The sequence below is a fragment of the Hippocampus zosterae genome, chromosome 10, assembly GCF_025434085.1.
Source record: "Hippocampus zosterae strain Florida chromosome 10, ASM2543408v3, whole genome shotgun sequence".
Classification (NCBI taxonomy): domain Eukaryota; kingdom Metazoa; phylum Chordata; class Actinopteri; order Syngnathiformes; family Syngnathidae; genus Hippocampus; species Hippocampus zosterae.
In genome coordinates, this window is record NC_067460.1 from 7596043 (window position 1) to 7621414 (window position 25372).

Here is a 25372-nt window from a genome sequence, read left to right on the forward strand (position 1 = left end):
GACCGGCGTCTGAGCTTGACTGGTGCCAGACAACAAGCCGGATCAGCATCATGAACTGCTGCATTGCATTTTAAGCGTTTGGCTTCAATTGGACAAGAGTTATAAAAGGCCATTATATGTGCTATAGTTAACAGACTAATGGCTGCACATTTTCACTTTCCACCATCAGCCTTACAGTGACCTGATGGCTGACCGGAGATGGCCGAATTGACTGTCAATGCTTTGTTGACCCCCGGGATAAGACTCGGCGCAGTTTATCCTTAAATGTCACTCAGTGACCCGTTGAATTTGATGCTTGTGTGGCAAATGCCGCGTGGAAATGTCACGTCACTCCATCTCTGTCTCGTCTCTGCAAGCTACTGAGAAGACAGTGACTTGCGCGGGGTGTTCACGCGGGTGGGGCCGAGTTATTCCCCCCCTCCCCCAGCCCCCCGTCCCCCATACCTCCACCCACTCTGTCCATTTCCCATTTGGATTGACGGGGGTTCTAGTCAGTGAAGACCCGCCTTCCAGCCTCTGGTGCGCCGGGTGGTGCGTCTCTGTGCTGGTGTCCGCTTCTATCCCTTATTCCACTGGGCAAGAGGTACGGGAGGGAGAGAAAGACAGCGAGCGAGAGAAAGCTGGACACGAGAGAAGAAGAGAAAACAATTAAAAGATAAAACATAAGAGAGGAGAAACCAGCACAATGGCAAAAATGGCACTCTTGGCGGGGATTTTGTTCACGGTTGCCTTTCTTGTTTCTGGGATTTCTCCACTTGTTTCCCCGTCTAGGACATACCCGCCTAATGAAGGTAAGAGTGACGTGATCTTTACGTCTTAATTTTCGCTTATCTTCTCACTATGTGTGAACCTTTGCGTCCAGCTGCGAAGAATTGAATTGATGAAATTTCACTGACACGCTTAGTTTGCAACTTTCACACTGCTTTGTTGGAGCAAAAGTCGTCCAACTAAATGCTGATCGAGGAGGCACTCGTAGAGGTCTGGCATTGGCTCGGACCTTATAACGAGAACTAAAGACCTAAAGGGGGTGAGGGGGTTGGTTAATCCTGAAAACAAGTCGTTTTCCGAATTGTTGGACAGATCAGTCAACGAGGACTTTACGCGTCATTTGCGCATCGGTATCTGACTGAACGGGGTCTTCTTCGGCGTCAGTCGCGTTCCATTTTCTGGTTAGCGACGGACATTTGATAAACTAGCCATTTAATATTTTCTGTTTGGACAAATTGTAACAGAATGTGAGGTGGACAAGTGCGCGCACTATAAGTTATGAAACATCTAAGACAAAACCAAGCACAGCTCCTCCGGAGGTTTTCAATTCATCGACTGAACTGCTGCCTCCTTGCGCGTGTCCCGGTTACCTTACACGTCGACGACTTTTAAAATTTTTAAGTACAGCGTATGCGTTATGCTGCAAATATGAAATATCCCAAATAATAATATTAAGAATATTGGGGAATGTTTTCCAGCTGTCTATTGACACGTGCATTTAAACTAATGTATGCTGTTATTTGTATGCATTTTAAAATATATGCGCATGACAATAATACCTGTCTTGTTTACTTTCGGTATAAAAAAACGTCAGTAAAAAAATCAGATTTTCTTGGCCATTTGCTTGGCACATATTTAATGATCCTGCTTCACTCAAATCAATTTGTCGAGTGAAACGCGTGCGTTCAAGTTTAAATAGACGTTTTCGTCATTGATTCTGATTATATCTAACACTGTTGAAACAGGTATTCAATACAATTGCGTGTGTGTGGGGTGTGGGGAGGTTAATGTAAAGATTCAAAGAAAGGATGGTTAACATTATAGTTACTTTAAGTGATTTTTTAAAAAATCCAACGTTTAAATTAATACATTGTAACATCTACAGTATATATATATATATATATATATAGCTTTCTTCAAATTTTCTTGTTTATATATATAAAATATATATATAAGAAATTGCTTTCTTATAATTTTCTTGTTTTTTTTTAAACTTTTTTTTTTCCTTGACCGCATGCACGTTAAAATCCCCCCCCCCCCCCCCCCCAAAAAAAAATCTTTCCCGAGATGGCTGGATTGTCTTCTTTCTCACTTTGTTGGAGTCCAGTTGGACAACCTTACATGCCAGTGCTGATGTGTATGACCAGACTCAGAATGAATGTACCTTTCTCCTATTCCTGCTTTCTAGTCACGTTATTGGACTCCAGAGCAGCACAGGGGGAGCTAGGATGGGTCGCCAATCCAACAGATGGAGGGGTAAGTGTCTCCTTGTCAGGATTTTTGTACTTCTCTACCGAAAGAAAATGGAAGCGATATTCTCTTTGAAAAGTTGTTATCCAGGTGAACCCAATCGAGGATTAGGGTGAACCTTCACCCTAATCCCTGATCATTTACCGGTATGCTAAAATGAAGATCAAGGGACATTCTTCATAATCCTGAAAACAAAATGATTAAAAACAGGCTGTATGCTTCATGAAAACTCCCTGGAACACCCCCTGTAGTTATCCCCTCAAACTTGCTCCCCTTTCTTCTCGCTGCCTTTCTCTGTAATGGTCAGAGGGGCAATACTGCAGCAGGCGTCAGGTTTCCTGAATAGACGATGAATTGAATCGCCCTTTGTGGAGAAACGTTATATCCTTTTCTACCAGAGAGTGGAAGGAAGAGGGGGTGGGTTGGCTTGTTGGTAGAGAGGGGGTCCTCTGGATCGAATGAGTACGGGAGAGACTACAGTGGGGTTCACCTATAGGGACCGAATGAAGGGAATGACCGCTACTTTTCCGTAATCGGGAGCAGGGTCAACCAAATGCATGATCCATGGTTGAATGAGATGTCACAGTAAATTTGTTGAGGAGAAAAAATAAGAGATGTACGGTCATTTTAATGATACTGGGAAAAAAATAGCAAAGTTATAGATATATAAAGCTATGTAAGATAAAGATATACCTCTGATTGGAAAGGATCCTGTTCAATAGAATGTGTTCTAAACATGTGTCAAGTTCAACACACGTCAAACGAACCCGTTAATGTTTTCTAAAAATTAATACAAGTTAGTATCTACTAGTATGTTATTTAATAAATATGAACCTAGGGGAAACTGAATTACATATGGTGCAGTTGCCGCAGGGTCTGCTTAGAAGCTGTTTTCAATGAACTTGGCCAGTGCTGTGCTCATATTCCCCCTTCTGCAATTGAATCACAAACAATTGACTGACAGAGCCTTGGCAGCCTCAACAAGCCTGCCTCCATCCTCTCATTAGAGCCAATTGGTCATATTCTGCCTCCTCCGTAAAATTAGGGAAAGGTGCTTGATTTCCACAAAACAAGTGCATACAATGACGTGAGCGGAAAAGCCCAGAGCCGTGGGGAATGCAGGAGATTTTCTGAAATCATAGTCACAAGCTCTAAATAACGTTGTTTATGTTAAGGTACCACACAACTCTGACAGCGTAATGTTTATCGTACACTCCTTTGTTGTGGTTATTGCTATCTTGGTTTTTCAATGATGTAGATACGGCAGCAGGCCGCCACGTTCATATTTCCCAACCAAACTCACAGCAAAAAATGTCCCTGAGTAGCGCTCTGACAAGAAGGGACACTTGTACTTCAAAACACCCCCTTCCCTGCTCAGAATAAATAAGACTAGTCACGCAAGATAACGTAATCCAAGCAGCCCTTTGTCTACGTCTCCTCCTACAATGAGTCCAGACCAACAGAAGCAGTGGACACGTGTTTTGTCTCTTCATGTCTAAAAATGGGCATACATTGAAGTATTACTAGTATGTTACAGACCAGCCAAAAAGTGTATTTTTTTTCTTGCGTGTGTTATGCGTTCATGAAGCATCGCATATGTATTTGATATGAAGATACAAATTTCCTTTTCAGCCAAGCAAATCCCTTTCATATACAGTAAATATATGCATGAGCGTTGATTGGAAACTAACAAATAGATTGGATGCAATTCCTAAAATATGCATAAAGTTTGGCCATCAATTAATAGCACTGTTGAGATATATTAACTTGTATTCCCTACGTGCTTTTTTTTTTTTTGCATGGTATCCATAATTATGAGCATTCAGCAGCTTATAGTTCTGAACGATGTGCACTTTCTAAATTCTATTGGTTGAACTGTCATGCATTAAGGTTCTAAAATGAGCAAAAACTTGATCAAATGTTATGGCAGTGTTAATGTAAATGACCGCAGTGTATTGCTCAAAGATATGTTGAAAGCCTTTTTGTAACATGAATTGGTCGCGCGCTTTCACCAGTGGGAGGAGGTGAGCATCATGGATGAGAAGAACATTCCCATTCGGACGTACCAGGTGTGCAATGTCATGGAGCCAAACCAGAACAACTGGCTCCGCACTGACTGGATTTCTCGTGGAGGCGCCCAGCGCGTCTACATCGAGATCAAGTTCACCCTACGAGACTGCAACAGCCTTCCTGGGCTTATGGGAACTTGCAAGGAAACCTTCAATCTGTACTACTATGAGTCCAACAACGACAAAGAGCGCTACATTCGTGAAAACCAGTTTGCCAAAATTGATACGATCGCCGCTGATGAGAGTTTCACTCAGGTGGACATCGGCGACCGCATCATGAAGCTCAATACAGAGGTGCGCGATGTAGGTGCCCTGACGCGCAAGGGCTTCTATTTGGCCTTCCAGGATGTCGGAGCCTGCATTGCACTGGTGTCAGTCAGGGTCTTCTACAAGAAATGTCCATTGGCGGTGCGTAACTTGGCCCAGTTTCCTGATACAATCACTGGAGCCGATACCTCCTCGCTGGTGGAGGTTCGCGGATCCTGCGTGGATAATTCAGAGGAGAAAGAGATCCCAAAAATGTACTGCGGAGCCGATGGAGAGTGGTTGGTGCCCATTGGAAACTGTCTATGCAACCCTGGGTACGAGGAGCGAAATGCAGACTGCCAAGGTAAGAAACTGAAACATTCTCTGTTTGTTGATCCAACATTTTAAAATATTCCGCTCTCGCGCTCCCTTCATTGCGTTTATACTTGATGCTCTCTTTGTTTGATCCAAACCAATTCCTCCACCTTTCCCTGTCTTTTGTCTCTAATGTTCTCACTGCAGTTGTCTTTTCAGCTTGGGCAATAGATATAATAATGAGAGTAAATGAAGTCATTAGTAGGCCCGTTGTGTTGTGCAATGGAATTTATCCCTTGAGAATTGGTGACTCCAGGATGAGGGTAGGTGGCTCTAATGCAGGAGTGCCTAACCAGTCCATCATGGTTGACCGATAGAATGACGACTGGTGCCAAGTAGACTGCATGAGGGGTATGGAGCAAAAAAAAAAATGTGTGTGTGTGTGTTTGTGCATGTTGCTGTTGTTTTATATATATCCCTTTTCTGATCCGCTTATTGTCACAAGGGTCATGCGGGAGCCTACCACAGATGTCTTTGGGCAGTAGGCGGGGGACGCCCTGAACAAGCAATCGCAAGGCACACGTGGTTATTCGTCTATAGTTGGGCACCCCTGCTCGAATGGGGGACTGCAGCGCTTTCGACAATAATTTGGTTTAGAGTTAATCATTTTGAGCAGGTATAAGAGGAGTGAAAATCTGCAGGTCTGCGATGGGAGCGTGAAAGTAATTGTGTGTGTGTGGGGGGGGGGGGGGGGTCTTTGGTTGTGGGGACTAGCCCAGGGGTGGGCAAACTTTTTGGCTCGGGGGCCGCATTGACTTTTAAAATTTGACAGGAGGGCCAGGTCAGCACGAGCTATGGTACATTAAAAAAACTGCATTTGTTGACAGTCCATATCAAACATCAACAGAACAAAAGCATGAAAGTACGGTCTTCATATACTTTTTTTAAATGACAAAAATGTTGTTGATGACCTATTTTAGCCTGTGCATCGCTGCAGATGGGTTATGATCAGACCAGTAGAAGCAGAGCGATACAGAGGTACTTGGTGGTCGAAAAGATTGGCCCGCCCCCCCCCCCGTGTTCTGCAACTTCAAGTCAATGCGCCACCTGGCGGTGAAATGCCTGTCATTACAAGTCCAATTGAAATGAATGCAATCATTCACATTGATCCTTAATTGTGGACCAACCTTCGGCGGGCCGGATTAAAAAGAACAACGGGCCGGATTCGACGCGCGGGCCGTAGTTTGCCTAGGCCTGGACTAGCCCTTCGAGGATACTTGTTCTTGAGCAAGCTGTGATCCTGTAATGGTTTGTATGATGGGTGTCAAAGGTCAGAGGAGAGATTCTCCTTCCAGGTTTTTTATCAGAAGGCATGAACTGCGGGGAGGCACGGTGGTAGTCTAGTTACCACATCCGCCTCACAGTGCAGAGGCGCAGGGTTCGATTCCGGCTTTCCTATGTGGAGTTTGCATGTTATCCCTGTGCCTTTTCTCCGGGTACTCCGCTTTCCTCCCACATTCCAAAAGCATGCATGGCAGGCAAATGGAACACTAATTATTACCCCTGCTTCTGTTGGATTGTCAGTGCGAATGGTTGTTTGTCTATGAGTGCCCTGTGAGTGGCTGGCAACCAATTCAGGGTGTCTCCTCGCCTACTGCCGGAAGACAGCTGGGATAGGCTTCAGCATGCCCCTTGACCCTTGTGAGGATAAGGATCAGAAAATGGATGGATGGATGTATGGAAAGCACTGCCAGCATTACAATGACGTTTATTTCTGTTTTATTTATTTGTTGTTGATTTTTTAGATTGAATTAGGATTGCTTTGCAGATTCAGTGCAGTATGTGAGCAAGTTGAGGCATATTTTTCATATGACCAAACAAACGACTGCGGGTTCTGTCAGGGTATTTTACCGGTGCGGCCTACACAACATCCACTAACCGTTGGGGACCAACACTCAATAAGCACAGGGCCTCAGCAGTGAGGGGTCACAGGCTGAGCACGGGTGATTAAGAAGGGGCCAGACAAGGACTCCTCTCTTTATTTATGGGGAGCCTTTATCTTGGACTAATTGCATGACAAACAGGACTAGTGATTTAGGGGTAGCGTTAGCTGCTTGGGGAGCCCAGGAAAAGCTGTCCAAGTGGTCACAGATGGTTCTGGATGACAACATGTGCTTGTGCTCCCGTACAAAAACGAACCGATTGGAGTTGCCAAAAAAGCTAAGTTTTTTTTCTCAGAGTGATGGATAGATGGACGGTTTAAAAAAGAGACCGCGACTGGTATTTAGTTACTAAGACTTTAGACTTTAATAGAATCTTCAATCACGTTTACTAAAATGTGTTCACTTCAAATCAAAATGATAGCCTCAGCCAGTTTGTGAGTGCCCCACTTTGGGGCAGACCTCAAAATGCTACTGTAAATCTTTTACATTTCAGAAGAAAAAAAATACCATCCAGTTCAAAAGACAAAAAAAGGATTTGGAAACCATGATCATATGAAGCATGCAATCTCTTTTCAAGCCATCATGTCCATCACGTTCAGTATACCGGTACTTCAGTTAGCCGCGTCATTCTTGCTTTGATCGCCAAATAACAACGGAAGAACATCTTAACATTTTAATGAGGTAACTTAAGGCTGTTTTGTGCTTGCTTGTGCTCAGGTGACCGAAAGGTAAAAACAAATCAGGGCTGAATCGTTACGTGCATTGTTTAGCTGTGTAATAGCGAAAAAACTGACAAGTTTTATGAGAGTCATTTAACAGAGGCATTCTGAGACATGAAGGATACGAATTTAATGTGATCTAAATCTTGATTATGGTTCTATATCAATCTTCTATTTGTGAGTGTGTATGTATAATATACGTTTTCTTTTGCTATTTTTGTGTGCCGGGTTAGCGGTTCTTTAGCTTCTTGTTCCCAGCGCAGGATGAATGGGCTTTCCTCTGTCATTGTTTGGGGGCACCATCAGAGCTCAGTGTGGCTGGTGGTACTTAGGGTCTGTGTGTGCGTGTGCGTGTGTGTGAAAGAGAAGGAGAGAGAGAGGAGGGGGCAGGGGGGTGGAGCATGTAGGAGTTGCATTCTCCACCACTGGCAGAGGTCAGAGGTGAGCCCCTCGTGCATCCATCTTAGCACTGTGTCTGACAGGGTTGCGGATCCAGGATTGATTAAGGCATCAGGGTTTTGACAGCTGTGTAGAGTGTGCGTCTGTGCTCAAGGTGGGCCGAGAGTGCTGAGGGTGTCACCTATAGGCTAAAGCGAGAGGGGCAACCGGGGCACGGAGGTCCAAGGGGCCCCTGATTAAAAAAGAGAGGACTCTGTATGTTTGCATTCGGGATCCCTTTCGCTGCTCTGTTGTTGAAGGGTGGGGGTCAGGGTGTCCTCTCGCTCTTCATCTGGTGACGGGGCTCATGCTTTAGGAAGGATGTTGATGTGCTGGTTGGGTGAGAGGAGATTAGTGAACTACATGTGTCACTCTGGGCCGATGGTAATTACAATTTGTCTCGTCAGGCGGGGAGAGGAGAATGAAGTGCACTGGCAGCAATTTGGTTTCTGCTCCATCATCGTCGTCATCGTGTTCTGTTTGTTTTAGGAAAATGTGTCAGCCTTCTGTGTTTATATCAGATGTTTATATACACGCTGCATTGGTCAGTCTGTGTGTTTGTTGTGGACAATGTGTTGTTCACGTGTGAAGCTGGCAGACACTTTAGGCAAAACAAATCACCATCTCCCCATCTCCCCGCTCCCTCCCACTAACACATACATTTCCTCACCTCCAAACAACACGTACGTTTGTGATAGTTTGGTCCTGAACACGACCTTAAATGCACAGATGAAAGCTAATAGCTAAATGTTTTGTTTTGTTGAATATGTTTGTTAAAAGGAAGGCCAAGAAACATCTCTCTGTTGTTCAGCGCTTCGGTGCAGAAAACAATGCCATACCACCACAAAATATATCAAAGTATGATGGGTTTATTTTCACTTGAGACATCTGTTAAGAGGTTTTAGGGATTGAGTTGCTCCCCAGTGCGCGGGGATTTACCCCCCATTCCCGCACTCGCCCTGTTGACAGTGCGAAATATGCATTTGGGAGTATTAATCCAAATTCAACTCAGATTTTTTTAAGACGAATAGTCGCTGGGGCTTTATGCAAATAAGAATCTCAATTCATCAATTTCTGTCCTACATTCTTCATTCACACAAGTTAACAATTACGGTCCTTGTTTGTGTGGCTATTTGTCTTAATTTGGTCTCATATCACATTTTCTCTTTTCATGCGTTTCTCCTTCCAACCTCCTTTCAGTTTCAGTTCCTGATATCCATGAAGGTCCCTTTTTTCCGTACTCTGCTTTTATTTTACAAACATTCTATTGTGGCTGTCCAGGTGGTTCATGTTTGTCAAATGGAAGTGGTCTGAATAATGAGATTACCTTCATTGTAGGAAGAAAGATAACCCAATGGAACATCATCATCTGTCATTGTTTCCACAAACACAATGTGGGAGTGTGCCCCAAAAACCTGCGCAGTGTTCCAAATGCCAGCCAAGTCATGCTCAAAACATTTTTGTACAAACTGACGGCCATCCTCTCAAACCTAAAAAAATGCATATTGCATCATGTAGTCACATGGACACATATTTGCAAATTTGCACTGCAGATGCGCATATTAGTATGCATTAGCACACCGGCGTCGGCACTCAGAGCGGAATGGAGCCCAGCAGAGTGGAGGTGAATGTACTCATCACTCACCCTGCCACCAGAGAGGGTCGGGTTGTGCGGCTCAAAAGACACAAGGGATCAACCAAACAAGAGCACGAAATAACAAATGTTGAATGGAAGACAAAATGTTTTACATATTTTCATCCACTGCCTTTAAAATAAGAAATGGAAGTTTGGAAATGTGTTCCCAAAAAGAAGTCCATACTCCTAATACACATTTCCTCGACGAGTCGAAATGGGGTGGGGCGGTACGAGTGCTGATGGTAATTCGCTATCATTAGCTGAGGTGCTGAAATGTTTTTCCTGCATTGGATGCTGTCCTGCCGCATTTGTTTCCGTCACAGTTCCTGACACTCACCACCCCTCTCTTTCTGCTCGCGGTGCCCTGTTAAGGGCAGGAAGCCAACGGTGATGGAGTGTGACCCGAGTTGATGGCTTTGCAGCTCCCACAGCGTCTGCTGCATTGCCTATCAGTATATGCATCCAAGTCGAAACATATTTAGCTTACTTTATGCCAATAATACAAAAAAAAGGAATTCCACTCAAATGGCTGTCTGAAAGGCTTTGTCTAGATTCAACATTCCGCCTGCCATTCAAAGCACTCTGGTGGAAATAAATCTTTCTTAAAATAAAGCTGAACCTCCAAAGAAGAATAACATCCATATTGTTCCATTCCAAATAAAAAGTTTCAGTTACACAGTACTATCGACAGATATATTTTAACATTTGCCATATGAGCGCAAAATAATCCAATGGCAAAATAATACAATACATCTTTAGTTGTATAGCACAGTTGTGCCTTTAACAAAGCACTTTACAGAATATTTTAATTAAAAAAAACAATCATACAACAGAACATGTCACATAAAACTTCGACAATAATACAAACTCAACAACCATTCCAACATTTGCAGTGTTATTTGAAGTGTTACACAGTCATCCCTCGTTTATCGTGGTTAGTGGCGACCAAAACCACCTGCGATAAACGAAAATCCGCGAAGTCCACAAAAAGTCTGCAAACAGTCTGCGAGAAGCTGCAAAACAACAGCGAGTCACATAGAGCAACATATATAGTACTGTACTCCATGTATATGAAAAACAAATTCGAAAAAAATGTTTTTTTTCTTTGAAAAATGTTTTTTTCTTTTTAAAAAAGAAAAAAAACTATTTTTTCTATTTGTAAAAATGTTTTACAAATTGAAAAAGAAGAAAAAAAGTTTTTTTCTTAGAAAAGAAAAAAACATTTTTTTTCAATTTGTTTTTCATATACATGGAGTACAGTACTGTATATATTGCTCTATGTGACTCGCTGTTGTTTTGCAGCTTCTCGCTGTTTGCGGACTTTTTGTGGGCTTGAAAAAAAAAATTATGAATATGTTTGAAAAAATCCGCGATGCACTGAAGCCATGATAAACCAACAGCGAAATAGCGAGGGATCACTGTAGATGAAAGAGGAGAGAATCATAGATCAAATATCTCTAACTTAGAGCAACCTGTTTCACTTAAGATGCTTGATTGACCCCAGACAGAATGGAAAACCATATTCTTTAAAAAAATGGATATTGGTTTACACTTAAATGACCAAAACTCCATTTGCTAATAAGGCCTTTGTGTCCTGGACAAAAACACATCCACATCAAACACAATACATCATGGATTGTGCTTTTATTCGACGGCGCTGTCCTTAAATGCGACGTCAAAGTAAAATGAAATCTACAATCACATTAAGGAGAGTGATGAGACTCATGAGTCACCCCCCAGCCAAACAAAAAACCAAAAAGTATTGAATGATGATATAATCATCCCCTAATAATAAGTCACTCGATCACTGTCATTAATTTGCGTTTGCGCTTGCATAATTTCCTGTCAGTCAACTCGACTAATTGGCACAATTGCATTTTTATGCAAAACAGTTCAGCCTTAGCACATCAAAAATGTGTCAACTAACATGATGGATGTATTTACCCGGGCGCTTGCTCCACATTTGCTCCGGAAACATCAGAATGTGGAAGAAATACGTCACAATTTCTATCTCATCTCCTCTCCTCTCGGCCATCTTTTTGAAAAGCATCCTCTTTGAAGCTTGTGATGGGAAGGGGGAGCGATTAAAGCAGTCAGCAAGCAAATTAGCATGTCAAAAGCCCCCCGAATCAATACCCCTGGCTGGAGCATCACAACCCTGCAGTTCTTTCAATCCCCCTTCAATGCCGTTTCCCCCATTCCTCCGGCTGTTTTCCTCCTCTCTACATTTCAACCCGCACTTGTGCACACTCTCCTTCTTGCTCTCTTGCCCATCTCTTTCTTTTTAGCTCACATTAAATTTGCCTAGCCCCCCCCCCCACCCCCCTCTGCCATGAAACACTTTTCTCCCTCAGTTGAGAGATGGCAGGCGTAAGAGGTGTTTCTAAAGTGAGATGGACTGATGTATAGGCAGAGGAAGAAGTGGCTGGCCGTCAAATGGGCACAGCCTATTTTAGAGAGAGGGGTTTTTCTGCCATCGTCTTTGTTGCCAAAAGAGGAAGAAGAGTCCTTTCTTGCCGGGTAGAGCTGAGACGATGGATGAGGGAGATGGAGAGGCGCAGGGGGTGGTAGAGAGACAAAGAGAAACAAAAATCACAAGAGGAAGTGAAGTGGAGAGAGATTTAGTTGCAGTCTGCAAACTGTGCTTTTTCTTAACTTGAGATGTTAGTTCACAATTACACCTCCATTCCCTCCCATCTGGGTCAAGCTGTTGCCTAAAGATGGGCATACACAGTGTCGCGCCTACAGGATGCGGCATGAATGACGACACGAAGTCCACGATGAAAATACAGGCACGGTTTTATTCCTGGCAACCCGTGAGAACAGGTCCCACGAATATGAAACATACAAACAAGTGGCATTACGTACCAAATAAAAGACAAAAGTTAAGTCTTTTGTATTTTGACAATTGATTGACAATTGATTTAACATAAAACACACAAACCTCGTGGGCTCACACCCATAAGGCGCGAAACCTTGGCCGAAATCCTGCCGCCGTCGTCTTGCCTCGTACGGTAGGTTCTCAGCACTCTCGTCTTCTTACAAAATGGCTACGCAGAACTTACAAATTAATCTTTTAAAGTGCGCCAGTAAATGTGCACGCGATAGTTGGTTCGGGCCAACATTCACCAATAGATGGCATAAGAACACAAATGATCAAACGGCTTAACGCAAAATATAGGCAGTAACAAACAGTACAATTTTAGAAATGGCAGTTTTACATTTCAGATCACATTGTACGAGTAAATCGCCTGCGACAGAAAGTGAAAGTTGAAACTTGATATGTTCACACAAAACTGACCGAATGAGAGCGACTCAATGAGACCTCATTGCTTACACTGGTGCATTTGAATCTTTGCTGTTCCACAGTCTTTCAACCTGTTGCTGATGTGGAAAAACAGACAGAGACAAATGCTCCACAACAGCAAAACCGTGTTAACATCCATACCTTATCATTTGTTCCTCAATCGGGGCAGAGAAAATTTTTTGTATCATGTTCATCCACTTTCAGACTTAACTTGCCAAGCGCATGTCTCTATATTTGCTCTGTGCTTTTGTATTGAGGCGGCCCGGTAAGTGGTTAGCACGTCGACTTCACAGTGCAGAGGTATCGGGTTCAATTCCAGCTCCGGCCTCCCTGTGTGGAGTTTGCATGTTCTCCCCGGGGCCTGGGTGGGTTTTCTCCGGGTACTCCGGTTTCCTCCCACATTCCAAAAACATACAAGGCAGGCTGATTGAACGCTCTAAATTGTCCCTAGCTGTGAATGTGAGCGTGGATGGTTGTTCGTCTCTGTGTGCCCTGCGATTGGCTGGCAACCGATTCAGGGTGTCCCCCGCCTACTGCCCGAAGACAGCTGGGATAAGCTCCAGCGCCCCCCGTGACCCTAGTGACGATCAAGCGGTTCGGAAAATGGATGGATGGATGGATGCTTTTGTATTGGGAATATATGACAAGTTCCATCATCGACTTTTACTAGTGTCAGAGTCACAGTGTGATCCGAGGTACGACACTAAATAAGCAGCCCAACAGCTCATCAGACTCATGGCCAAGTTTCACTCTGAGTCAGAAAATAGGAGGGTGATTGCAAACACTTTGAAACATTTAGACCCCCTAATGTCTCTTTCTGGTGTGGATTTTTATCTTCAGATTCCCATCCTGATAGAAGGTGGTCTTTGCGACTCTTCCGTTGTCATCTGTTTCCCTGCGGGGCATACATTCGGTAGCCAAATCAAAGACTGCTCTGTGGCAATCAGTTAGGTCTTATGACCACAAAAAAAAAAACCACTTACAATAAAGGGCTGCTCTGTAATCTACCCTGGCACAGGACGCAGTATCCATTTTAATGAACTCAAACCCCATGTATAATCATGGCAGTGGTTGCAAATGGTACAGTGGTTAATTATCCTTGGATCTGAATGCAAGGCTGTTTTAGGATGCATTTCATAACCTAATCCAATCTCCATGTTATAACAGTACAAAGTGCATTTTGCATTCTGCTTTTAATCTTTTATCAGGCAAGGTACATTCATTTTGTAATATTTGTGGATGTTCCAAATGGAGCTTCACAATCATTGAGGAACTATATGAGTAATATCATTAGAAATATATCAATATCAATCCATCAACTTTCCAATCCGCTTATCCTCACAAGGGTCGCTGGGGGGTGCTGGAGCCTATCCCAGCTGTCTTCGGGCAGTAGGCGGGGACACCCTGAGCAGGTTGCCAGCCAATCGCTGGGCACATAGGGACGAACAACCATTCACGCTCACAGCCACAGCTCGGGACAATTTAGAGTGTTCAATCAGCCTGCCATGCATGTTTTTGGAATGTGGGAGGAAACCGGAGTACCCGGAGAAAACCCACGCAGGCATGGGGAGAACATGCAAACTCCACACAAGGAGCCCCGAGCTGGAATTGAACCCGGACCTGTGCACTGTGAGGTCGACGCGCTAATCACTGGGCCACCGAAAATAAATATACATTTTCAAATATAAACTACATTATCAATACAAATATATGCAGTAACTATAGGATGTCTGCTCGAGAGACCAGTCACTATTCCCGGTCCTCACACCAAAACGTCACCTTGCACAGTGCACACATAATGTAACACATCGATCTAATTATGTAAACTGAGAAAAAAAACCCCAACAAACACAATCCTTTGTTCTTTTTCTTAAATAAATACACTGAAAGAACTCTGTTGTTTGTAAAAATTCCTCGATTACATGAATCACAGAAACCCTGGAATCCTGCTGAAGTTCACTGAGTGACTGGTAATGATTATGTGTTTACATACATACATACATACATCCCTGTACATGCATACATAGGATCCTGGAGATGCTTAATGCGCCCTGTCCATTGCATCTTCTCAACAGGAAAGCGGAGAATGTAATTTGGGAATGTGAAGGGCTCTCAGCACTGGAGAGCCAAAGCTGCGGATCAGTGACCGAGGCAGAGGTGTGTCCATGCACGGGCACGTCCCTGGATTATAAACCATGATCCCTCCTGATCCACACTGAGCTGTCAAATTCTGCTGGAAGGGGAGGAGGAAAACCACAATCCCTCACAGGCACACACTATGTCCAGCGTAAGGGATGTTGCGAAGGGAAAGAAAAACTGATTGTGAATGAGAGTCAAGAAAGGCGAAAGCGGTTGAAAATAGAAGAGTTGCACGTTGAAGAAAAGAAATGCACGTTGCATTTTGATGTATTTAAGAAGAAGCAAAAATGTGTTCACTGGAGGAAGTGCGTGAAAGGAAGACGAGACAATGATGAATGGACTTCTGTCTAGTTGACGTGATAAATGGCTGGAGATGTGAAAGGTGAAGTGGGAGGTTATGCGTATTGATGATGATTGCTCTCTGAACAGGCCTGCTGGAGTTGGGTCACGACCTGTGGTGGCTGCGGACGAAATTACTGTCACTGCTGCTGACTGTACCTCATAGAGTACAGAGCACACGCTGCAGATTATCTCAAGTATTCTTATTTCAATGTTAGCAATGTCGTTTAACTGCCTGATTGTCTGATTTCAGTGGAATCAGAAAAAAAAATGAAAGCAAAAGGGAGATACTGAAGCATGGATATACGTTTTGTGGCTTTGGTCCTGACAATTTACGTGACATTTTGGCTGCTATTTACATAGGAAGAAACACATAGCGGTAGCAAGTAGGTGCTTTTAGAAGCTGTGCAAACCAGACGGTGGAGTGCAACATGAATATTTAGAGAGCATATTTTCGATGAACTTATACAAAACATAATTGATTCATTCAATTTATATATTTTATATAATCTTAAAAAAACAGGGGGAAAATGCATGATGTCGATTGGAATCAATCAATTACGTTTTGTCGAAGTTCATCTAAAATATGCTCTCTAAATATTCATGTTGCACTCCACCGTCTTGTTTGCACAGCTTCTAAAAGCATTTCAATTTTGAGAATGCTGATAGTATGGGAGACCGTGCCATGAGATGATGTCATATGAGAGTTTCTCTCTGCCACAACTCAATTGGCTGACAGTCAACAAAAGTGATGGACAGATTGCTGATCAGGATTTCTTGGTTTTGAAGAACTCTTGCTCGTTCGAACTCTTTGCTGCACAGGCGCCTTCCCCCAAACAAACTTTATTGCCATTTTTTGTGATTACAACATGGACGCGCGGCATGATTTCTGGTCCTGTCATCGTTTATTTGCAAAACCTGTTACCATCGTCAAATTTTGCATCTACCTTTTATTGACACAGTGAAAAATCCACCTCCTTCATGTACTAAAGCTTCTTTGCAAATTTTAGGCCTTTTTCCCCCCATTTCTAGCGTTCCCATCAGGTTTACTTTTGCACTTCTTGAATTTTTGATTAAAACTAGGTGAATGCAAAACCACCGAGTTACACCTTTGCGTTTCTCATTTTGAAGCTAAAAGCCAACACATTGTAGCCCAAGAGAAATAAGTTATAAGTAACTCAGTATAACCACAAGCGGTCAACCTTTCTCAGCTGCAAGGACATGTTAGTTAGACTAACCAGTGGGACAAAAAATACCCATAGGCAAGTTAAAGGCGGCATGCAAAGATTGGAATACACACACAAACACACACACACACACACACACACACACACACACACCCATCAAGCACCATTTTTAGACACAGGTAGTACTGCTCCCACAACAGCAATGACCTGAACCTTTTAAGTGGAAGAGAATGATGGAGGAAAGGGGGTGGGGGGGGGGGGTTGTTGACACCAGGAGAAGTAGGTTAAAGCCATGACAGTGAACAGTCATTTGGGTTGTCATAAAGTTTGGAGGAAGTAGTTATCCAGGACAGATTCAATGGACAATGGGTAACACACACATGGACACATGTAGACCGAAAGGATGTCAATCCGTGGAGATGCACACGTCACTGAGACACACACGTCACAATGCATTCTGAAGTGTACACATAAGCTCAAACGCACATAGGCGTGCACAATAGAAAGTGTTTCAAGTCCCCGGATAGGTTGTCGTCTGTGAGCTTCACATAGGTTACCTTCACAAATAGCTTCATTCATTCATTCATTCATTCATTCATCTTCCGAGCCGCTTGATCCTCACTAGGGTCGCGGGGGGTGCTGGCTTCAAAATAGATATTTTCATGCGGGAGTCAACCTGTGATTAGACCTTCCCAAAAAACCCTTGCCGTGTCTGAAACAGTGATGTTGTTAAAGTTGTCCGTTAGACAATCGTTGACACAGACACTTTGAATTTTGCAAGGTTTTAATTGTGACAGATGTTTTTGCTTTGAAGTTTTTTTGTTTTCAAATGGATGTACTGCTGTATAACATTGATTATTTGGAAGATTATTAAGTTGCCAATTTTGCTCTTTGTTTTACTATTGATAAATCTGATGATAGATAATGATGTGATGCTCTCTTTTTTCTGCTTAACGAACACTGGGGGTAAGTACAGTAGGTCAAAGGTTGAACAAGTTAGGCATCCACATTATTGTACTTCTTTGACTCTACAGCAGGTCCCACACAGCAATCATGCAGTATATCGATCGCGTTTTATATGACAAACCCATGTCAAGGGCATTCGATGTTTGTGTGCAGTTTGTTTTAATGTACATGGCCAAGAGGTCTATCACATGAAAAGATGTGTCCAAAAGTTTGGACACATAAATATATGAATTGATAGCTGATAATTGTAACTTAAAACAAAACATTTTTGAAAAAAGAAAAACTGACAAACCCATTCCAAAAATGAATAAAAACCAATTGAATTTTTGAAAAAATCTAATAAAAAATATCTATATATAATATCCCAAACCTAATTGACCCTGCTCATTTGTGTCCTATTTGTCCACTGTAGTGATTTGTTGTTATTTGTGCTGCCGTTCAACATGTGGCTTACATTTGTTTACAGAAGTGGATATGAGGCCCCTTTGAAAGTGGCTTCCTATCACTTCCTTTTGCTGTTCCCTATTCTCTGGGTGTGTTTGTGTGTGTTCTCACACATCCTCCCTTTTCCTGCCCCATTCTACTTGACATGCTGCGAGCTGAGCAGTTTGGCTGTCTCCATTGTTTAGCAGTGTGTCCCTACGTGTGTGTCCCTGATCGTAGCCACATTTGCATACTCATCTACCCCCCACCTCTCTGTTTCGTTTGTTTACGATGAATTAAAATCCAGCTTTTCTTCATTGTAAACAATGTCAGGAAGGCATTCAGCTCCGCCGCCTAATCAAACACACATGTATATATGTGCAAGTCTTTCACTCCCCTGGCGATCCTGCTGCAGATAAATTACATAAAGACAATACTACGTTAAGTTTCTGTGTCCCCCAATGCCCTTGCCAAACTTACTATAAATGACTTGCACACTCTCTGATAATTATCAGATGTGGCTGAAAAACGACATCAAATACGCTCCATAAAATTAGCCTGAAGAGCTGTGTAGACTCCATTTGTCTACCTGGCCTTACCTTTGCCTTGAATTATAGGCCATGAAGGTAACCCCCCCCCCCCCCACCCCCTCCACCACACACACACACACACACACATCTTCTTACAAAGTCTGGCATGGCTGCAAATGTGAAATGCGCCAATTAATCCTTCTGTTTGCTAGCTGATTATGTCCCTGAACGACATGGCTGCTCTTAAACCATGTCTCTCCCCTGCTCTGTTTCTTTTCATTTACTTTCTGTTCCCCATGCCTCAGAATTTAAGGTGCGGTCACCTTTACCATTCTTAAGAAGTTGGGCGGAATACTTTAGATTGTTATGATAAGGCTATTGTACGAGTTTTCTTTCTTGGGCCAGGCTATAATGGAATTGAGGAAGAGGTTAAGAGCTACGTGTCCACGCGAAGGTGGAGTGCTTGGTACACAGGAAGTCGTCCGGAATCTTTTTCAATTTTTTTCAGCTTTATGGAATCCAAAAAATATGCTGTGAGTCGGCCCCCCAGTGCATTGGTGATCAAAATTCTGAAATGTAAATGTGTTGGAGACGGTTAAGAAAACATTACACAACTCAGAATGTCAAACCACAAAGTACTCTATGCGCTTCATATTAAATTTGATTACCATACGGTTAATGCAGCAGCTTGAGGGTTTACCTTTGTTTGCAAATTGTATTCGAACATGCTCAATGGGTTTTGTGATCCGCATTTAAGCAGACATTTTTAATCAGGGTCATTGGTGGCACTTGTGTGATAAATGGGTCCTGCTGCAAACACTTATAAATCATTTGACTGACAAAATTTAAATAAATAAAATTACTATCACCCATTACACTTCCTGGTGCCAGCCAACATCAGTACAACTTTCACAATTACCAAGAGAAAGTTATTAACATTATTAACCTTACAGTCTGTTGTTGTTGGCCTTCATTAGCACTGGTATTAACATCATCCACGTTAATGACTCATTAATTTTGTATCTTTTAAGATATGAGACATTTTCTGCCGCCAGGTCAAGGTTAAGACGTGTGTAGAAAGTATCATCAGTCACGGTGATCAGTTTCGGTGACCGTGTGTCCCTCATTCATCAAACTGATAGGTTTCGCTGGCCCCGTGGCTGCAAGTCGCCGTCAACGCCGGAGGCAATTAATAACCCCTTGTGACAGAATTAATGAGTTGACCTGCTCCATTCTCCTGCTGTTCCTGTGACAGATGCTAACATTCAGCAGCTAGTCATCCTCACTAATGCCCGCTACCAACCAGCGGCTCAGGTTGCTTGGTGTGATTGTTGTATGTCATCTGTCTGTGTTGCAATAGACACACATACTATCAAGATTTAGTACAGTTTGCAGGGCTGAGGATTTCAGAATTGAACAGTAAGTGTTTTGCAGTTCCGTTAGATTACCCAATGGGAAACCACCGTAACTAATTTTGGGTTCCATAAACATCATGGGACCCCTTTTTTCTGTTTCAAATGATATTCATAATCAAGAATTCTGATATTCAAAAGTATAATATTGAAAGGGTAAAAGTGTGAAAATGATGCATTAACCATGAACATAATTACATCAGCAGCTGTGTAATCCTGGTTCATTCAATAGAATAAATGGATCAAAATATGTTGGATAACACTTTTATTGTACTCATCATGAATACAAAAAAATGGCCTTATTACTATATATAGATTTATCGTATTGATATGGCTTGATGTCCTCTTTTCAACCCCAAGATGATGTACTGTGTAATCTGCTGTCAATTTCACCAAAGAATCTACCACAAGTCATCATTAGGCCTACCGACAGTTAACATTAGTATTACTACACCTTGTGACGAATGTTTTATTCAAAAAGTTACCATGTCTACAACTAGTAAATTCTAGAATAATTAAGACTGTTTCCTAATATTTTTTAATTGTGATTAGCCTTTTGATCGAAGGACCAACTTCAAATACTTGCCTCGGAATTGTGCCTCTGGTCGTATTTCTCTTTCGTGTTTTGTGAATACATCACACGTCAGTTTGGAAATATGCCCTTCTTCCGATGAATCGAAAGAAAAATCCGACTGGCATTCCCATTTCTTAAATGTCGTAAGTAATACACTATTCTGTTTTTTTTTTCGCCGCCATCTCACTCCGTCATCCGCACGCTTTCTCAGTGTGCAGACTAAACTAGCAACTCGCATGCACACATAACGTTATCTGTTCTGACCGCCCACCACAACCCCCCACGCCCCCAAAAGTAGATTAGAAGAAAAACACTCACACACCACACCACAAACACACATACAGGCACAGTGAAATCGCCTTGATCACATAGGAGAGATTCTATCGCATACAATCAACTAGTGTGGGGTGATTTTTTTGGGAAATGATTTTTCGGTACCGTACAAATGATCCCACGGGATCGACACGCTACCGGAAACGATCGTTACCGTGAAATCCTCAGGCATGAATTTGCTCAACCCAGACAAGATATGCTGCCAAAGGGTAAACAAACCCATTTTGGAACACGATTTTCACCTGCTGTCCACCTGTAGAAGAGTCACAAAGAAAGAGGGTTATGGCATAAAGTCATCTTGACTAAAAAGTGGAGGCTTCTCAAAAGCAGAGGCTCTCCTTGCCCTTGGGTCCTGAAAACTGATCGCTGCATTTCTTTTTTTAAAGGCGCAGCTTTGTGGAAAGATGCTTCTAACTGCCCTCCTGAAGAGTGCTCAATGTCTGTTATGACTAAAACAGTTCAGCGGGTTTTCAATCCCCAAAAAGAAGATGACACACAGTCACGAAAAAAGAATGACTACGCTGCAGTTTCAACTTAATTCTCTTGTTGTCATAAGCGAGGCAGTTGCTGTGCTTTGGCACGCAAGGTTCTATCATGCTGTGTGCTGGGTGTTATATTTCTGAGTTCTGTTGTTGCAAAAGCTTTCTGTCAAGCTTTCAGTCCCTGGTGTGTTGAATACTTTGTTGTGGAGGCAGAAAGAAAAGTTTATCTATACTTTGTATGCGGGTCACTCATCGTGGGCTTCCTTGGGCGAGTGTGTAGGTTGATGTTTTATTTGGTACGCATCACTGTTCAAAGCCTGCTGTGTAGGCTGCCGCCACACAGGAAAACTTAGCTGGGTTATAGGTGACTACTTGCTTGTCTCTCGCGATCCACGTCTTTTTCTTTATTGTTCTTGTCCATGAACCATTAGCATGAAATTGTCCTTGCACTCACGCAGTGCAACTAATTACCAGCAGACACCACCCCCAATCACATGAAGAAAACTACTCATTAAATACCACAAACCATGGCCTCCTTTCTTTCAGATGAGCTTAATTTTACAAACAACTGGGTTGTGGATGTGGTGGGAGGAAGCTTGACAAAAGAGAAAAGATGAGGAGTGAAAAGGCTTCTCGGGGAGAAAGGGGGAAGAATGTGATGTCCCACACTATGTTGGATTCCAGCTTTTGCCTTTTCAGAATAGCATAAGTCACGAGTCTTTTGTCTGCCTTTGATCTCTTAGTTTAGGGATTTGGCAACTGACAAACCAACTCTATCTCAAAAGAATCCTGCAGAGAGAAAGGCGAAAACAGAAAAAAAATACATAAGTTAGACAATGACTGAGACGGGGAAAAAATGTGTTTTTGATTTTGAGAGCTATTTGACAAATTTACGATAAGATTAGAAAAAAAAAAACAAGATGTTTGTTGAACATTTGTATTTGTGCTTGTGGATTGGTTTGCCACGTTGGTCCGGACAGTAATAAATCCATCGGCTCTTAAGGGAGAGTCTTCTCTTCTCTGAGACCACGGTTTCTTAGACCACCCACTGCTGTGGTTTTCTTCCCTCACATATGCTCCCTCTCCTAATAAGAAGCAAATTCCCAATCTTTGCTTAGACATCAGCCTCTCTCTTCCTTCCCATGTTCCTTTCCGCAGGGCAGCCAGTGCTGTAAACAAACCTGCAAATGTTGACGTCACATTTTTAAACATATTTCAAAATATATGCAGCATTTGAAAACCACAGAAAAATGATGCCAAACCATGACTGATGGCAAACAGACTTGGTTGGTGAGCAAAGTATTCTCAAACAGCCACTAGGGGCTCAAGGAACAGCTTAATCATTGAAGAGCAAAAAAAAAACCTCATCAACCATGCACAGTTTGAGGTATCCTGCCCTAAAACTGTGTCTTTTTAAGAGGCTCAGACCTGAAGGCTCTGAAGCATGCAGCTCAATTAACTCTCTCTACAGCGTTTAGCTGAGGGGCACCAACTCAAACAGCTGGGTGACCTGACCCCCAACTCAAGACACTTTTCTGGTCAGCGCACATGTACAAACTCTGAAACCAGCGATGGCTTTTGTCACCCTGAAGCAGTCACAATCCTGGAAACAAACCGCAAATCCAATGTGCCTTTATAGCTAATTTGAGTGTTGGAGCCCAGGCGTTAAGATAGATAGAGAACACAGCACCTCCTTACTAATCTCTCATCTTTGTTGCAAATGTTAAACCAAGAAATATAGGCTTCACGTACCACTGCAGGCCACAATCAAAGAGGCCCTTAGCTTAGGGTTTGCGGGGATTTACTCCTGATGAACCGAGTGGGATTGGGCAAAGAATGCCTCAGCAGGTAGCAGCTAGCCCGACTCAACACGCTACGCTAATCCAGCATCTGAAGAGGACACGCAGCCCAATAGAGACTTTATTACGTCTTCAAGAGAGGGATTTTCCAGCATGTTATTGGGTTCGTGGATTTCCTCTGCTGTTTGTGTCCACGAGGATGTCAGTTGGTTGATGGAATGCGTGTTAAAAGTCTACTGCAAGAGAATAGGAACCATTTCCAAGGTGACTATTCTCTTGTATGTGGGGGACGACCACTGTTCCCGTTTGATTTCATTTGTTCCGCAAGGGGGTGGGGGCTGTATTTTCTTCATTTGTTCGTCAGTTGGATTCTGCACAATTTTGTAAAGCGGAACTCATCTCAGTTTGGTGTAGATCCCGGTGTGGATTTAGGGCAGCAATGGCTCAGTCTGTAAGTACTTGGCTTTACGACCGCAGGATCACGAGTCAAATCTCACTGCGGGTGAAAAGAAATTGCAATTAGGTGTTGGAGAGATGCTAGTCACCAAACCATCCCAAGACAGATGTACACTCGCTCAGCAATTTCCCTAAATCTAAACCAGTAATCTTCCGTTGCACATGGCAGCCTCCTGGATCGACAGGTTATATGGTCCACTCGCTGTTGTGACCGTCTGTGCCGCACCTTTCAGGGAATTGTTCCTTTGTCCACCTACTCTGCTGCAGCACCCGGGGTGAAATATAAGCTCGACGGCCTCCTTCGGCCTTTATACAAACTAAAAGAGAGAAACTCCTTGAAAGAACAGCCCCCTCCACCCACCTCGCCCCCAATCAAAATGTCACTGAAGAGAAAGGGGTGCGCTGTCGCTAAAGGAGAGTCAGGAGGCTGACTATTTCAGATGGAGGTGTGTGTTGTGTGTGTGTGTGAGAGTGCATGTGTTACCATATACTGAATAATATCCTGCGATTGGCTGGCAACCGGTTCAGGGTGTCCCCCGCCTACTGCTCGAAGATGGCTGGGATAGGGTCCAGCACCCCCGCGACCCTAGTTAAATGGTTCGGAAAATGGATGAATGTATAATATCAGTTGCGATGTCATAGGAACTGTTGCTTCACAGTCATCTCGTTACCTCTGCGTCCCGCGTCCCTGACGCATTATTTTCGCGGGGGACGCACGCTTCCAAATATGCGATTTTGGGACGTAAGGACATTTCTCAGTCAAAACAAAAATAAACCAAAACAACGGTGCATATTTTTTTTCCAGCAACGCAGTGTCGTAGTTTGACAATCGCCGCCATTGGTGTTTTGATCTCGCGTGACGAGATTTCCGTTCTCGCGAGATGAGATTGGCAGGATCGGCCTTCAACCTCGCGGAAAGCAGACAATTGCCAAGTTGTGTAACCTTAAAACAAGTGTTGCGAAAGTTTATTGCGGCGATATCACAGATGAAGCAGCTTAAGTTGGATAGTTTTTTGCGATAATAAGTTGACATTGAGAAAGCCTTGCATCATTGGAAGCAGAGTAAAGAGAGGAGAATTTATGAACTCCAAGACTGAACCATGGGATGAAATAAGAGCCTTTTTCTCAGCAAATCTTGTTTGCCTGAATTAATTAAATTTTTTGCAGCATTTGTTTAAAAGAAATAAACTGATTATCAATGTATATTGTTGTTGTTTCTGTTATTATCATATGCAATTGAATAAGTAGACCATTTCAGAATTCGAAATTTGGGACTCTAAATGCATAATGGGACTCATACCTTTCTGATTGACTCGCTGGGGTTAAACTGTAAAATGATCACTGCTTCACTGATCACCATGAATCTCTGTCGCAAAAATGTAATCCTCGCCTTGCTGATTCTCTCACTTGAGCGATAGCTTCTTGGTTGCATAGATTTGCACTGAACTGTATCATCCCTCTGGCTTTTTGATGATATTTTCTCTTTTCCAAGGCAAAACTACAGCATAGCATTGATCATATCGAACCGTAAACATCCTGCTCTTTCTGTTTTAGCCTGCAAGATTGGTTACTACCGTGCCTTGGCGACTGATGGTGCCTGTTCCAAGTGTCCACTCCACAGCTACTCTGTCAGGGAGGGCTCCACATCCTGCGCCTGCGACAAGGGATATTTCCGCTCCGAAACAGACCCGGCATCCATGCCCTGCACCCGTAAGTGCATTCCATATTGTATGTAATATATAGTGCAAAGTTTTGCGGTAAAACCTGCAATACATCAACATAAAGCTACGAAATAAGTACAGTGGCTATAAAGCGCAACAC

General features: G+C 43.0%; 1 protein-coding gene across 2 annotated transcripts in view; it reads left to right on the forward strand.

Moving 5' to 3' along the window:
- The first annotated feature begins 465 nt into the window (after positions 1-465).
- epha4l (eph receptor A4, like) overlaps positions 466-25372 on the forward strand; it is a 55635-nt gene continuing 30728 nt past the window's right edge. The window contains exons 1-4 of one of the 2 annotated variants that reach the window (XM_052078860.1): positions 466-791; positions 2177-2244; positions 4254-4917; positions 25106-25261. In XM_052078860.1, coding sequence (XP_051934820.1) covers positions 686-791; positions 2177-2244; positions 4254-4917; positions 25106-25261 — 994 coding nt within the window. In that variant the 5' untranslated portion in view covers positions 466-685. The remainder of the gene's footprint in view (positions 792-2176; positions 2245-4253; positions 4918-25105; positions 25262-25372) is intronic. The other variant, XM_052078859.1, reaches the window with a different exon arrangement.